General features: G+C 39.2%; 1 protein-coding gene across 12 annotated transcripts in view; it reads left to right on the forward strand.

The window, feature by feature from the left end:
- The window catches only part of LOC130492902 (receptor-type tyrosine-protein phosphatase delta), a 618,706-nt gene that overhangs the window by 474,682 nt on the left and 128,048 nt on the right, over positions 1 to 15,976 (forward strand). For 11 of the 12 annotated variants that reach the window (XM_056866671.1, XM_056866673.1, XM_056866672.1 and 8 more), the window contains one exon: positions 5,624 to 5,721. In XM_056866671.1, the coding sequence (XP_056722649.1) occupies positions 5,624 to 5,721 (98 nt within the window). Of the gene's footprint in view, positions 1 to 3,501; positions 3,622 to 5,623; positions 5,722 to 15,976 lie in introns of all 12 variants that reach the window. The other variant, XM_056866670.1, reaches the window with a different exon arrangement.

Consider the following 15,976-nt stretch of genomic DNA (forward strand, 5'->3'; position numbering starts at 1 on the left):
GAGATTAGATAGAGCTATGCAAGAGGCTGGCGTGGAGACCTTTTGACCATTTCCACCACAGGTTAGCGAGCCAGATGGAGAGCAACCCAATAACGAGGCTTTTATGAATTTTAAGGGTTTTATTAAAAATCATAAAATAGGGTAAAACACCCAGACAAAAACAATTCCCAACACACACAGAGCTAAGAAAGTAAAGGTTTGAGTTTCCCAAGCGGGCTATAGTTACCTTCCTGCAGAATGAGGGTCTGGAATGGCAGCTGCAAAAGGGGAAGGGGGGAAAGGACTTCACACCAGGTGTAGAGCTTACATTTTGTGTAAATGGCAGCCCTCTACTGTGGCCACTTGAGGCTATATTTATACTAAAATCCTGCCCTAAGGCAGGATACTCAACCAGAATGGTGGTCCAGGGTGCACAAAGGTAAGATTGCTTCTCAAGCAAGTTGGACGAATGTGTTCATGAAGATTTTCTTAATGCTGTGAACAAAGCTGGACACATTGCAATATCTGCGCAATCCCAAAAAGGATTAGTTTTCAAGTTCTGCAGTTATATTTTCATTCTATAACTGCAGTTATATTTTCATTCTATAAGTGTTTAAAAAAAACACTTAAAATTTATTTGGTTCTTGAATCTTAGTAACCACAATAAATAAAGACTTTTATGTTCTAAGTGTACTATTATAAAGCATTTCAATTTCTGTTCAACAACATCCCTGGAACTTGCATGTGCTTCAGAAGAAGCATTTTATACACCAAATGCAATAAATGTGCAGAATTCCAGTTAAGTGTAGGCCTTAATAATTAAAGAATGTTCTCAAAGGTGTTCTAAACACAAAACTCTGAGAAAATTCATAATCAAGATTTACTGCTCTTTTAAAAGAAAAATCCCTTTTATACTAATACCAAAGTAGCATACCTACATTAAATATGATTATTTCTGAACTGTCAACCACATATAATCCAGCTTTGTTTTTTCTACATGATCCTCTCCAGTGAATGGGATCATTTGGAGAAACCCTAGTGTGGACCAGGCTATTTACAGGTACAACTTGCAGAGTCAACAGTGATAGCACCAGCTGAGAGAACTATTTCCCCAGTCAGAGATATACTTAATATCATTGTAAATGTGTACAATCCACATCATGCCAAGGTTTCTTTGTGTTGTTCTGTGCATAGGAGAGGCTGCTTAGAGAAGGGGAGCAGACTCCACATATGTGAACAAGCCCATAGAGTCATGCATCTTGGATGTTACTTACATGAATACCATGATAGGAATATTACTATAAAAATTGACTCCTTTTGTCTCAGTTGAGTCTAAATAGTGATGCAACAAACAACATAATCAGAAACACCACTAATAAAAATAGGTAACAGCAGCATTCAAAAAGAATTTTTTCAGCTACAGTGCCTGAAAATCCCATGGGAATTTTTTAAAATTTATTTATACCATAATGGGAACTCATGTTAGAAACTGGGGTTTTCAAACAAAATAAAATAAGAAAATCTCTAAAATATTCCAGAGCTAAATTAATTCAGTTTAAATACCACAAAAATACAACCAGTCTGTCACTAAGAAAGTGAAGAAATATGAAAGGGAAGTGCAACCTTATCCGCACAATTACTAGTATTTGCCAAAGACCCAATTTAAGATGCAGCTTGAATATTATGTGTTTTGATGCTGAGAATCAGATTTTGTTTCCATGTGTACGTTCCTACCAATGTACACTTCTTAGATGGATCCATATACCAGAAAGAATTTTTTTGCCAAATTTTATCTGAGGGGAAAATGAAGGGCCGCACCAATTGGAGCAAAGAGACAAAGAAAAAACAATAGAGTAAATAAACCTTTTTAAACCAAAAATATATACTGACCTATGGAATATAAAAGCAGCAGTGCTCCCACTAAATGAACTTTGAGAAAAAAGTTATGTTCTCACTCTGCATTTATATAATTAAAGCCAGCCAGGAAATGTTTTCATTTAATTTATGTGGTACCAAGGTTGTAAACTTAAGAATCCACTCTGCTTCCCTTCTAAGAAGAATCTTATCATTCTAGCTATCAGATCTATATATAGCCCAAAAGAAGAAATCAGTTGGGGGATGATTATGTTCTAAAAAATGTTGTACAAATAGTGCACCTATTTCTTTATGTAAGATATTATGTTTATGTTCCCCAATGCACACCTTAAGTTTCCTTTTTTTTTTTTTTTTTTTTTTACATACCCTGTTTGGCAAGGGAATGTAGTCTAAAGGCAGAGAGTAGCAGAAAACCATAATGGTTGGTTGCCTCTTCCTCTTCTAACAGAGGGTCAAGGTGCACAACAATTTAATTAATCAGTCTATATTCCTGAAGTTACAAATTTTGCTGTAGCATAAGAACATGGCCTTGGTCACTGGCCACCAAGACTAGATTAATTCAGGCCATCCTATTCTCTATTACTATGTATGGGTGTGAAAGCTGGACAGTGAAGAAAGCTGATAGGAAGAAAATAGATTCCTTTGAAATGTGGTGTTGGAGGAGAGTGTTACGGATACCGTGGACTGCCAAAAAAACAAATCAGTGGGTTATAGATCAAATCAAGCCTGAACTGACCCTAAAAGCTAAAATGACTAAACTGAGGCTATCGTATTTTGGTCACGTCATGAGATGACAAGAGTCACTGGAAAAGACAGTCATGCTAGGAAAAGCTGAGGGCAGCAGGAAAAGAGGAAGACCCAACAAGAGATGGATTGACTCAATAAAGGAAGCCACAGCCTTCAATTTGCAAGATCTGAGCAAGGCTGTCAAAGATAGGACATTTTGATTCATAGGGTCACCATGAGTCGGAAGCGACTTGACGGCACTTAACACACACACATAAGAACATGATGTTTGGGGACATAATCTGCTGTGTCCATCTTGTTCACATTATTCATACTGTTTCTTTGCAAGTTTCAGGCAGAAATGAGTTATAAGTTTCTAATACTAGTATCTCATTTTAGCTCAAACTGATTGCTGTCTTAAGTTATGCCATAAAAATAAGAACCACAGGATAAGTGTCTTGTTTTAAGTGATCATGAGTGTTAGCGTGAAGCTTACCTTAATGAGCTTCCGTATGAAAATTGATGCTCTGGCTTTTTAATTTTATTTTTACTAATTTTGTTCTAAAATGTAGACATTGATATATTTATGAGAGGATTCTAAGCAAGGAACATTCACATGTTGAGCATATTTGAAACTAACTGCGCTAACTATATTAAACACACAAGAATGCTTCAAATTGATGGAAGTAAGGAAATTTCAACTACAGTCTTTGAGTCACTTTAGTCTGTTAGGATGAAATGTCTCCCCAGAGATGAAACGAGGGGGAGGGATTCATTTAAGCCTATTCTTCCCATACTGAGTGCAAAGAAAGATTGTGCATGCAATATTATACATTTGTCTTTGTATAACTGACTGATTATGATGGTCTTCTATTGCTTACTAATTTGTTTCCCATTTCCAATTGGCTTTACTTTTTACAGCTTTGAGCAGTAATTCAGTCCCCTACGCCTCCCTGATTGGCTCTGTGTCCTCCCTCTCTAGCCAAACTACCACTCAGTCCTTATATGATAATAACTCTCTCCCACGATTCGCTCGAAAAGGTCTAAACATCTTTGTCTCTATTATTTTCTCTGTTCAGTCACTGTTTTAGATGTTCCATCATTCAGCTTCCATGTCTAAATACGCCTAGCATTTTCTTGTGCTTTATTTACTTTATAGATTTCACTGGGGTGCTCGATCTGGATCAGATCAATTTGGTTTCTACTAACAATTTTTTAAAAAACCTTCTGTCAACTTAAATGTTGCATTTGATCAAATGGGAGACAAAAATTATTTCACGTAACAAATATTACTAGCTTGAATAACTTTTCCTTGCAATAAATTGTTTCTACAATGCCTTTATGCTTTCTCTGGTTCACTGGATCTTACAATATAAATTTGCAGACCACACAATCAAAAGACTATTGTGTATGTAAATACTTTGGCTACACGATAGTACACAATAGTATTTTTTGTGCCATAAATAAGATTTTAAGTATATTCTGCTGGTCCTTCCTTATGGGGTTTTTCAAGCTAGGTAAAAATGTAACAAAAGCATTTGATGAATGAATCATATTGTCATTTCCAGGTCATATGAAGCTGTGCTGCAGCAAATTGCAAGCTAGCTTTCTGAAAGTATGCCCTCCAAATTCATGGTGGTAAAATAAACTACACAGTGGGAAAATGTGGCTTCCAGTTTGAGCTCCCCTCCTTCCTTTTAGTCATGGTTTTGTTTTAGAATTTCAAACATCATGGGGTTCACTAGTTCAAAAATTTCTAGCCATTTCTGTGTATATTATAGGCATGAGCATAAATAATAAATGGAAAACATTTTGGTGGGTAGAAACCCATCCATATTGATTGGTTTACAAGAAAGCTCCATCAAGAGTGGGCTTACTAAAACCTGCAGCTGGCAGGTCATGCTGGTTGACCCCACATCTTCACTCTCCTTTTCTTTTTCCTTCTGTCTCTCCTTCTCCCTTGCCCTATCCTTTCCCCATCTCTTTCCCACCCCTTCTTTAAGCCTTGTTTGTATTCACTATTTTTTCATTGGTTGACAAAGATGTTTACACCTGAAGTAGATTGTAGGTAATTTCTGGGGGTTGATAAAGGGACTGGGGTTGAGATCCCTTCAGACGTACTAGGATAAGCCAGATGTTGTTGTTCAGATGAACTGACTCTGTACAACCCCTGCCTCTACAATCTGCTACTAGTGAAAACATTTTTGAAGCTCAAAATGTCTGATGTCTAATCTTGTCTTTATTGACTGTTATCTGTAAGCAGTGTGCATGTTACTCTGGCAATCCATAATTGCATGTGAATGTCTTAAACTTTGTAAAATATTAAAACAATCATTAGGTTGCCCCCTCATCTTATTTAGACAACACATATTAGCCAGCCCCCCAGCATTCAAAACACACTTATTTCTGGACGTTTCATTTTTTGTTTTAATTTGCTTAAATAATAGTTTATTTTTCTTTTCTTCCTTTTTTATTCATGCTTACCATTTCCTTTTACAGGTTCGAGTATCTCTGGTAACCTTCATCCCTCAAGTTAGTTTCCCTCATGTCACTTTATTTTATGTCAATACTATTATTTACTCTTTAGATTTCTTTAAATGGGTTCTCCCCCAGCACCTTTTGTTCACCTAATTCCAGCACAGTTTCCATTTCATACAGCACAGAACAAGGGGTTTGATATGACAAGAATCATTAGTCAAAGCAAAGGTTAACATCAGGTCTAACTGTCTCATTTTTCCCCACCTAGCTAAATTCATTAAGTCTTGGCATAATAATTTTTCTTTTACAATAGGAATGTTAGCTTTGGGAATATGCTTGGTGATTTTTTTTTTAAATTTTAATGTTTTGGAAATTTGGCTTCAAAGTTCATCTCTCCAGAGCATGTCTTGCTTTGAGTGACTAAACTGCCTGCTTCTTTCACCTTATGACATCTTTACTATTTACACATTTCTAGCCATTCTAACTGCTGTCTTTTCTAAGTCTGGGATTCAGGTCTCCTCTGTCATCATTTTTAAATTATTTTTGTTTCTCTGTTCTTTAACAGGTATGGCTAGCCACCCACCAATACCTATTTTGGAACTCGCAGATCACATTGAAAGGCTGAAAGCTAATGACAATTTGAAGTTTTCCCAGGAATATGAGGTAATTTGTGCAAGTTTCTAATACTTAGAAGCTGAATCATTGACTATTTAGAGTAATGTTTTATGAACAAGTCTACTTTACCGAAAAGTAAGCCCCACTGAGTTCAACAGAACTTTCTTCCAAGTATACAAGCATGTTTAGGACTGAAGAATTCATGTTTGTGTGGAATTCCGAACATTCAGAATTTTAGATACTTTTTACATGTACCTCTTAAGGAGCCAAAGTTTTATTAAAGCAAGGGACAATTGTGAATCAGTACCATTTGGGTAAGTGGGAGAATAAGTGCTGTTTGGGGGGAAGTTTCCTGTAAAAAGCATAGAAACTCTACAAATGGAGTTTCTTTTCTTTATTACAATTTCTCTGCCCAATTCTGGAGATGTGAGGGCATTGAGATTGATTTAGTAAAAAAAACTACTTTGAGAAAAACATCATAAGAAAGGTTCAGAGGTTCAGCAGAAGGGCAAAAGTCCAGAAGCAAACCAAATATAAAGTTGGGAAAGGAAGCTTGGGTACAAAACCAGCTGCAGGGTTAGAGGGGGCTGGAATCTAGTATTTTCAGTGTAGGAAGGTCCAGGGAGCAAAGCTAACTAGAAAGTTGAAAGGAGTCAATGGGCTCCCTTTATAGTATCACTGGTTCCCAACCAGGGGTCCTTGGACCCCCAGGGGTCCACAAGAACTAAACCAGGGGTCCGCGAAACAAAGTTATAAACCCATAATAAATTAATATTTACGCGGGCGGCATGGCGGCAGCTCGTGGGCGCAGAGCGCGGCGGCGTGCGGTGGTGACTCGTGGGAGCGGCATGCGACAAGTAAGGAACATGTGGGGGCAGGGAGGCCGGGGGAGGGTGCAAGCAAGCCTCACACAACCACACACAATAGGAGAAACACTCGTCAAACCTTGTTTGATGATAGCTGTCGAAGAGGTTTTAGGGATGGAAGCCAAAAAGAAAATACAAGAAAATACAACAATTCGAACAACACGGTAAAAGCTCGAATTGAAATTATGTCAAATGACATCGAGGAGCAGCTTGTTTCGAAAATGAAAAATTCGCCATGTTTCGCTTTGCTGTGTGATGAATCGACAGACGTTTCTAATTGCAGTCAGTTGCTCATATTTGTCCACTTTTTAGACAACGACAACACTATTAAAGAGGAATTATTGATTTCGCGGAAACTGGAAACAACGTCAAAAGGTATCGACGTCATGAATATAATAGCGGAGTATTTTGAGAAACATAGCATTATGTTTGTACAGATGGCGCTCCAGCCATGTTAGGATCACGCTCCAGTCTAGCAACATTAATAAAACAGAAGAATCCTTCAGCAATAACAACTCATTGTCTCACACATCGTCAGGCGTTAGCTTCCAAGACTCTTCCTAAAAGCCTTGTTAATACCATGGAAATGGCCATAAAAGTGGTCAATGTTATTAAAAGCAGCGCCTTAAATACACGCCTTTTTAAAAAACTGTGCACTGAAATGGACTCCGATCATGAGACTCTTCCACACCAAAGTTTGTTGGCTATCGAAAGGCAATATGCTGGGAAGGTTATTTGAACTAAGAAAAGAGGTTGAGCTGTTTCTAGCCAAGAAGAAAATTAAAGATTTACTAGAGCTGTTTTCTGATTCGAAAAGTCAGATGCATTTGGCTTACCTTGTGGATATTTTCTCACATTTGAATAAACTAAACTTACAGTTGCAAGGTTCTGGAAACATAAATTTAGCAGGTGTGGGAAACATTATGTTTGAAGATAAACTGTGTGCCTTTATTTGCAAACTTCAATTATGGGTAGGCATTCTGCGTTTGTGACATTAAAAGCACTGGTTGATGATAGTAAAGATGACATGATAGTAAAGATGACATGATCACCGCAAATATACAAGACAACATCAGAAGTCATCTGCAAATGCTGGTCAATGAATTCCACCGAATTCCATCGTTACTTCCTGGAATATAACCAGACAGAATCAAAAGATACCCAAAAGCTGATTCGCAATCCTTTTGGTATTTCTGTTGAAGAGGTTGCAGAAGAAATCCAGAAGAAATCCAGGAAGAGCTCATTGAATTCCAAAATGGTAGGCACTGTAAGGATGCGTTTGAATCAGTTTCTCTTGAAGAGTTCTGGTGTAAAAAAGCAATTTCATATCCTACAGTTCGGGGATTCGCCTTGCGATATCTTATTCTCTTCTCCACAACTTATTTATGCGAACAAGGGTTTTCTGCTTTGCTTATAATTAAGAACAAGACCAGAAATCGATTGGAAGCAAGTGATGATATTTGTGTAGCTCTGAGCAACAGTATTAGCCCCAGAAATGCCCAGCTTGTAAAAAGGATGCAAGCTCAAAAATCACATTGATTTACAATTAAAAGTTCTCTATTATAAAAAATATATTCAAATATTATTCTAAGTTTAATGTTTAACTAACAGTTATTAAAGTTTATTTTCAAATTCTCTGAATTTTTATTTTGAACCTTGGGGTTCCTGCACTGAACAAAAAAGTCCTAGTGGTCCCTGGTCAAAAAAAGGTTGGGAACCATTGCTTTATAGGGTCTAGGATGTGATTGGGATCCACAATGAGATTAGGTCAAGAGGCAGGGGGACTTAACTCGGAGTGGTAGGAGAGTTTTTGGGTGGGGTGAGATAGTGGGACTGCAGAACAGCTCCAGCTGTTATAAAAGTCTGAGTAGCAACTTTCCCTAGGTTTGAGACTAAATTGCCAGGTTAGGCTAGGTGAGGAGAATAGTTTAGTCTTAGGTTATTAACAAGCAAACTTGAGTCAATCAGTCTTGGTTGTGGGGGAGCTTCTGGAGGCTGAGGACAATAGGCCTTTAAACAATGTGCTTTTTGGAGCATTCTACTCCCTTGTGAGAGCATCCAGATTAACTTCCCAGGCCTGTTTTGGTATCATACAGTAGCATTTGATCCAGGTTTGTGGCAACTAGGTAAGAGGCTCTTTTTGGAGTCTAAACCACAGGAGTTCCTGTTGGGGGGGGGGCTTCACTTGCCTGGGAACAGAAGTCCTATAACCATACTTACCAGTTGCTGTGGAAGAAGGAAAGAAGACCCACTGCCTTCTCTTGCTTACTCTCTGGCTCACTCTCTTGCTCAGCACTGAAACTCATGATGAGGAAGCAGGAAGCTGTGCATTTTGCAGGCACTGCTACTGATCCTTCAGTGCTGAAGCTCCTGGCAAAGTTGGCAAAGGAAGTGAGCCTTTTGCAAGCACCATATCTTGCTATGAGAGCAGCTGCAAACATGACGCCATTTAGGATGCTATGCAGCACAGTGGGACCAGTGAGGCTGCAGCCTAGCCTGAGATAAGCTGCGAGTGTGGCATGCTGGGCAAGATAGCTCTGCCTTCCCCTGGTGTCTTCTGTCTAAAGAGGAAACAGAGGAGGAGGGCCTAGGGTGCTGGAGAGCCAGTGTGGTGTAGTGGTTAAGAATGGTGGTTTGGAGCGGTGGAATCTGATCTGGAGAACCGGGCTTGATTCCCCACTCCTCCACATGAGCATCGGAGGCTAATCTGGTGAATTGGATGTGTTTCTCCACTCCTACACACGAAGCCAGCTGGGTGACCTTGGGCAAGTCACTCTCTCTCAGCCTCACCTACCTCACAAGGTGTCTGTTGTGGGGAGGGGAAGGGAAGGTGATTGTAAGCCGGTTTGATTCTCCCTTAAGTGGCAGAGAAAGTAGGCATATAAAAACCAACTCTTCTTCTCCTTCTTCACCCTCTGCAGCTTCACACAATATGACTTTCAATATGCCATCAGCAAGCAAAGAACACAAAAGATAATGTGTAGTCTTGAAAATAACCTAGAAATTCCACTTTGAAAGAGGAGAAGGCCAGAGCCAGTTGATGCACAACTGTAGCATTGGGTCCTTGACTGTCTTCAGTATTAAGCTCTATTACCTAGCACATTTGATTGGCAATCCTATTCCCCAATATCTGGCGATAATAAAGCTTTTACTGTACTTATAGTTACACAGCATGAGTTACTTAGAAATATTTTGCCATGGAGTCTGTGATCTTTTTTAAAATATGGACAGTTGAATAACAACCACAATAAGGCATAAGAATACAGAACCACATAAAATCAGAAAAACTGATATTTCTGTCCTCAGTTACTAACTCTGTGACTCAGTAGTAAATTCAGCTCAATTTAATTCTATGCCATTAATAATTTTAGGTAGAAAAATTTAAAAGACAATATATACTTTTATATAGTATTTTATTTACTCTTCTATGAAACTTGAATTTGGTGTCCAGTTTGGAGACTAACAGAAATCTATACTCTTTCCACTACTTTATATTGGTACTGCTCTGGGAGATGTGTTGGTCCATTGGGTATATTTTTCATGGATTAAGGATTCTGTTTGAGATTTTTGTTAGCTACTGCAGCAGCAGCATCCATCCATTATTATCTATCCTGTCAATAATTCATACATTGTGGAATATAATAGTATCATAACAGGAACTCTTTTAATAGCCCATGTATTATAACTCTCCAGATACACATTGACACTGTAGACAACAATGGCTCTAGTGCCAATGGGTTGTGAATGAAGTGACTTGGACCGCATATTTTAAACACCATAAACTATTACTGCTTCTTGAAAAGGCCAATCTGGTTTATCATGCAAACAAAACAGGCAAAACACTGCAGATGATAGGTAGAAAAAAAAATTCCACCACAGTCATTGTGGCTATTGTGCCAGTGACTGAAGACTCTTCAACAAGTTATATAACATTGTGCACTATTAGTGATCAGTTATATCTATGGCTTCGATATTTGTTCAGTATAGTGATATAGTCGAAGTCCATGACTATGAAGAAGCCAATACAGCCCTGTTCTTCTACATCTTTCTGTATTGCTTCCAGTGTCTGCTGCTTCATATTCCATGTTACAAGATCATACTCAAATACCAGTAGTTACTTCAGTAAATAATTAAAGGAATAAAACATTTCTGCACTGTCCTCTTGGCCATCGAGCTGACCATATATACAGAAGTAAAGTATTGTATTAATGGAGAAAGTGACTGCTGTTTGAGAATATTATGTGAAGACACTCTTAAGGAAACATGACAACTGAAAGTAGTGCACTAGTGGTCAGAAAATGTGTAAAATGTGTAACATCCATAAGGTAGAAGGTCTGGTTGTGAGTTCAGCTCATTGGACAGTTTAAAGCCGTATTACCTTTCCTAGTGATTCAACATTCTCTGAATTCTGGAATCACAGCATTACTAACTTAGTATGACATACAGGTAGCCTTTCAGATACCAGTCTAAACTCTCACATTTTTAACATAATCGTAACATATGAGAAACTAGAGATTGACAGTGCAATTGAGTTCATCATTCTTATAAGGGTGTAACTCTATTTAGTGTTTAAGAGTTCCAGGTAAGAGCTTTACATTATAATGTAACATTATTTAGACAAGTTTAGGTAAATTAATACATTTCACATTTCATTTTACTCTGAAAAGTGAATTACTTATATGCAGGGAAAGTACGTTGTCAGTAGCTGTCATAAATTTTAATTTCAGAAGTCAGATTTGTATGACCTTTTATGTACATAGAAGTTATAGTCAAGGCTGGAGAGTACAAATATCCAATATATTTAAATATCTTAAACTGCAGGTGCTCATTTACCATTACAGTACAGAATTGCAATAGCATATCATATAATGATGTGGAAGGCCTCATATCTGAAAAATAATCTCATTACTGTCAAAAAATATACAATCTCTTTTTTGTCATCTCCCCCCCCCTTTTTTGCCATCAAGTCACATCTGACTTATGGCATTTGATTTTTACCTAGAGCTGATATTGTATCGAAATAAAACTTGACTTGACTTGACTTATGGCAACCCCTGGTGGGGTTTTCAAGGCAACAGACATTCATAGGTGGTTTGCCATTGCCTGCCTCCATGACACGACCCTGGTATTCCTTGGAGGTCTCCCATCCAAATACTTGCCAGGGTCAATGATGCTAGATGATGTTTTCCTGGAACAGATGTCCAAACATTAAAAAAAAAAAAAGTTGTAGTAGTAATGGGAGATTTCAACTATCCTGACATCTGTTGGAAGGCTAACTCTGCTGAAACAACTAGGTCCGACAAATTCCTCACTTCCCTTGCAGACAACTTCATAGTCCAAAAAGTGGAAGAAGCGACAAGGGGAACAGCCATTTTGGATCGGATCTTAATCAATAATGATGACTTGGTTTATGGGGTAGAAGGAGTGGGATCTTTAGGTGGGAGTGACCATGTTCTCCTGGAGTTTGTTATATAGCAGAAAGAAGAAGCAAGAAATAGTCAAACATGCACTCTAGACTTTAAGAAAGCTGATTTCAATAAATTTAGGGAACTACTGGGTGTGATCCTGTTGGTGAGAATATTGAATGAGAAGGGAGTACATGAAGGATGGGAAATTCTTAAAAGGGAGATATTGAAGGCGCAATTTCAATCAGTTCCCAAGAGGAGAAAAAACAGTAGAGTTTTGAAGAAACCAGCGTGGATGTCTAAAGAACTTTTTGGTTGAGATAGGATTTAAGAAGGGCATGTACAAGAAATGGAAAAATGGAGAAATCAACAAAGAGGAATTCAAACAAGTAGCCGGCACATGTAGGGAGAAAGTTAGGAAGGCTAAAGCGCAGAATGAACTCCGGCTAGCCAGGGAAGTTAAAAACAACAAAAAAGTTTTTTTTGTTATGTCCATAACAAAAGGAAGATCAAGGTAACGATCGGGTCATTGCATGGAGAGGACAGTGAGTTATTAACAGGGGAGGCAAAAAAGTCAGAATTACTTAACTCCTTTTTTGTATCAGTCTTCTCCCAAAAGGGGAATAGTGCTCAACCTGGGAATAATGGAACAGAGCATGCAATAGGGGAATTACAACATAGTATAGACACTGAGATAGTACGGGAATACCTGGCTACTCTCAATGAATTCAAGTCTCCGGGGCTGGACAAACTGCATCCAAGGGTGTTAACAGAACTGGCTGAAGTGATTTCAGAACCACTGGCAATAATCTTTGAGAATTAATGGAGAACAGGAGAAGTCCAGGAGACTGGAGGAGGGAAAATGTGGTCTCCATCCTTAAAAAAGGGGGAAAAGAAATCCCAAACAATTATCGCCCAGTCAGCCTGACATCAATACCAGGTAAAATACTAGAGCAGATAATTAAACAGACGGTCTATAAGCACTTAGACAGAAATGCCGTGATCACTGACAGTCAACATGGGTTTCTCAAAAACAAGTCATGCCAAATTAATCTCATATCTTTTTTTTAAAGAGTGACAAATATGGTAGATGAAGGGAATGCTGTAGATGTAGTGTACCTTGATTTCAGTAAAGCCTTTGATAAAGTCCCCCATGATCTTCTTGAAACAAAGCTAGTAAAATGTGGGCTGGACAGTGCTACTATTAGGTGGATTGGTAATTCATTGACCAACCGAACCCAAAGGGTGCTCATTAATTGCACAACTTCATCCTGGAGAGGAGTGACCAGTGGGGTACCACAGGGGTCTGTCCTAGGGCTGATACTATTTAATATTTTTATAAATGACTTGGATGATGGAATAGAGAGCATGCTAATCAAATTTGCAGATGACACCAAGTTAGGAGGGGTAGTTAATACCCCAGAGGGTAGGGTCAGAGTTCAGAATGACCTCAATAGACTGGAGAGCTCGGCCATAAGTAATAAAATGGATTTCAATACGGAGAAGTGTAAAGTACTTCACCTAGGCAGAAACAACATAAGGCACAGGCACAGGTGGGAGATAGTTGGCTTGACAACCGTACATGTGAAAGAGATCTGGGAGTCTTAGTGGACCACAAACTGAACATGAGTCAACAGTGTGATATGGCGGCTAAGAAGGCCAATGCAATTCTGGGCTGCATCAATAGGAGTATTGTGTCTAGATCAAGGGAAGTAATACTACCACTGTATTCTGCATTGGTCAGACCTCACTTGGAATACTGTGTCCAGTTTTGGACTCAACAATTTAGGAAGGATGTTGACAGGTTGGAGCGTGTCCAGAGGAGGGCAACCAGAATGGTCAAAGGTCTGGAATCCATGCCCTATGAGGAGAGACTTAGGGAGTTGGGTTTGTTTAGTTTGGAGAAGAGAAGGTTGAGAGGAGACATGATAGCCTTGTTTAAATATTTGAAAGGATGTCATGTTGATGAAGGAACTAGCTTGTTCTCTGTTGCTCCAGAGACTAGGATACGGAGTAATGGATTTAAACTAATAGAAAAGCGATTCCACCTAAACATTAGGAAGAACGTCCTGACAATGAGGGCTGTTCGATCGTGGAATGCACTGCCTCGGAGCATGGTGGAGTCCCCGTCTTTGGAGGTCTTAGGAAAGATTGGATGGCCATCTGTCAGGAGTGCTTTGATTGTGGGATCCTGCAAGGCGGGGGGAGGGTTGGGGTTACTGGGGATGTGGGGGGAGGTAGTTGTTAGTTTCCTGCATTGTGCAGTGGGTTGGACTAGATGACGCTGGTGGTCCCTTCCAACTCTATGATTCTATGATTCTATTATTCTAACTTTGCTTAGCTTCTCAGCTCTGATGAGATCAGGCTAGCCTGGGCTATCCAGGTTAGAGCATAGCATTTACTAAAAAATGTGTTGACTTGAAGAGCACTTCAGGTTTTTATTTAAAGTTATACTCAATTAATAATTTTTTTTGCCACATTGTGTAGACTTATATGGTGTTCACAGTCACAAAAATCATGCTATATAAAATGCATACCAGTATTTCATTATAGGGGCTCATTTTTTTGTTTAGGTTGCTACAGTAAATCTTTAATGTCAAGTAGAATAGTCTGTAGATTATTGCAAATGAGATTCCGTGCTGGTTTACAGCACAATCCTGAATGGTGCTTCCATGTAACACAATCAGATGTTACATATAGCATCTAGTTTTTTCCTAACTCCTGTAGAAAACAATGGAGATTAAAAGCTAGCCATCAATTCTCAGTGTGGCCAGATCTGTGCATACTTAAGTGTTAAGGTTAACACCATGAACAGACAAGACAGCTCTTTCTACAAACCTGAGAAAAGCCCCAGGTTTGCAGAAAAATCTGAAATCTAAAAAAAAAGAAACACATTGAGGAGTTAACCCCCCAAAAAAAATTATAGAAGCAGCTCCTTTAAGAAAGGAGATCCCTGTGGCCATTGTGAAGGTTGCTAGGCAATCTTAACAGTATTGCCAGTCTTCAAACCTTGGTTTTTGTTGGTAAAAGGCAGGGCTGTTTTCAGGACTGTTTTGACCTTTGAGGGAGGACTCATTAAAGCCAGGTCAGGTCTGGCAGGCCCATCATGCGATTTACATGACTCACCCAGACCCAACTGCTTGCTACTGTTGAACAGCCACCACCCCATGAAAGCCAGTGTGCTGAAGGGCGTAGATTTTCAGACTATGATCTGTGAGTCCCAGGTTTGAATCCCCAATCTGCCATGGAAACTCATTGGGTGATCTTAGGCCAATTACACATTTTCAGCCTAACCTACCGTACAGGGTTGTTGTGGCCTGGTCTGGCCAGAACCATGTAACAGGGATCAGCCTAGCAACTGACATTGCACAACTTGGCCAGACTTTTCCTAGGGAGAGGCTGCCAGGGGGAGGGAAGGAAAGATGAAGACAAGGGAACAGATAAAGGTAGGTAGGCTGGTGGGTGGGGGGGAAGTAGTCAAGGAAGCGGGAAAAGGGGAGAGGTTGTGAGGGCTTTCAGGGAAGGAAAAAACAAAATAGATGGGGGGGGGGAAATGAGATGTGGGTCCCCTGCTTGTTATTAACTGATTTCATTGGTTCCAAAATTCCAGTGGTGTAAAGATGCTGCCAGTAAACATTCAGCAATGCTTGGCATAACTGAGGGCATCATTGGTCTGTGCAGGGCACAAACAGCATGCTCGCACAGTGTTTCCTGTACCAATCTTGCCTCACCACCTCTGATCTCAGCCTGCCAGTAAAGCCTTCCTCCTTGATAGCTAGTCAACAGAAGCAGCCATCATTTACTGTCTGCTAAGTGGTAAACAATAACAATTTCATTATGGGGGTGGGGCACATTCACTGTTTCTTCCAAAATGAAGGTTTGGCAGCTTTTACTTTGCATTAGTCTTGTTTTGATTTTCTAATGTTACCATCCAGGGTGAATTTTTCTCCTTTTTCTTTTCTGCATTTCTTTCACAGGTTCAGTGTACAATGCAAATGTATGGATTTGACAGCGGTTAAAACTCTAAGGGTT

This window comes from Euleptes europaea, unplaced genomic scaffold (genome assembly GCF_029931775.1).
Source record: "Euleptes europaea isolate rEulEur1 unplaced genomic scaffold, rEulEur1.hap1 H_1, whole genome shotgun sequence".
Lineage (NCBI taxonomy): Eukaryota > Metazoa > Chordata > Lepidosauria > Squamata > Sphaerodactylidae > Euleptes > Euleptes europaea.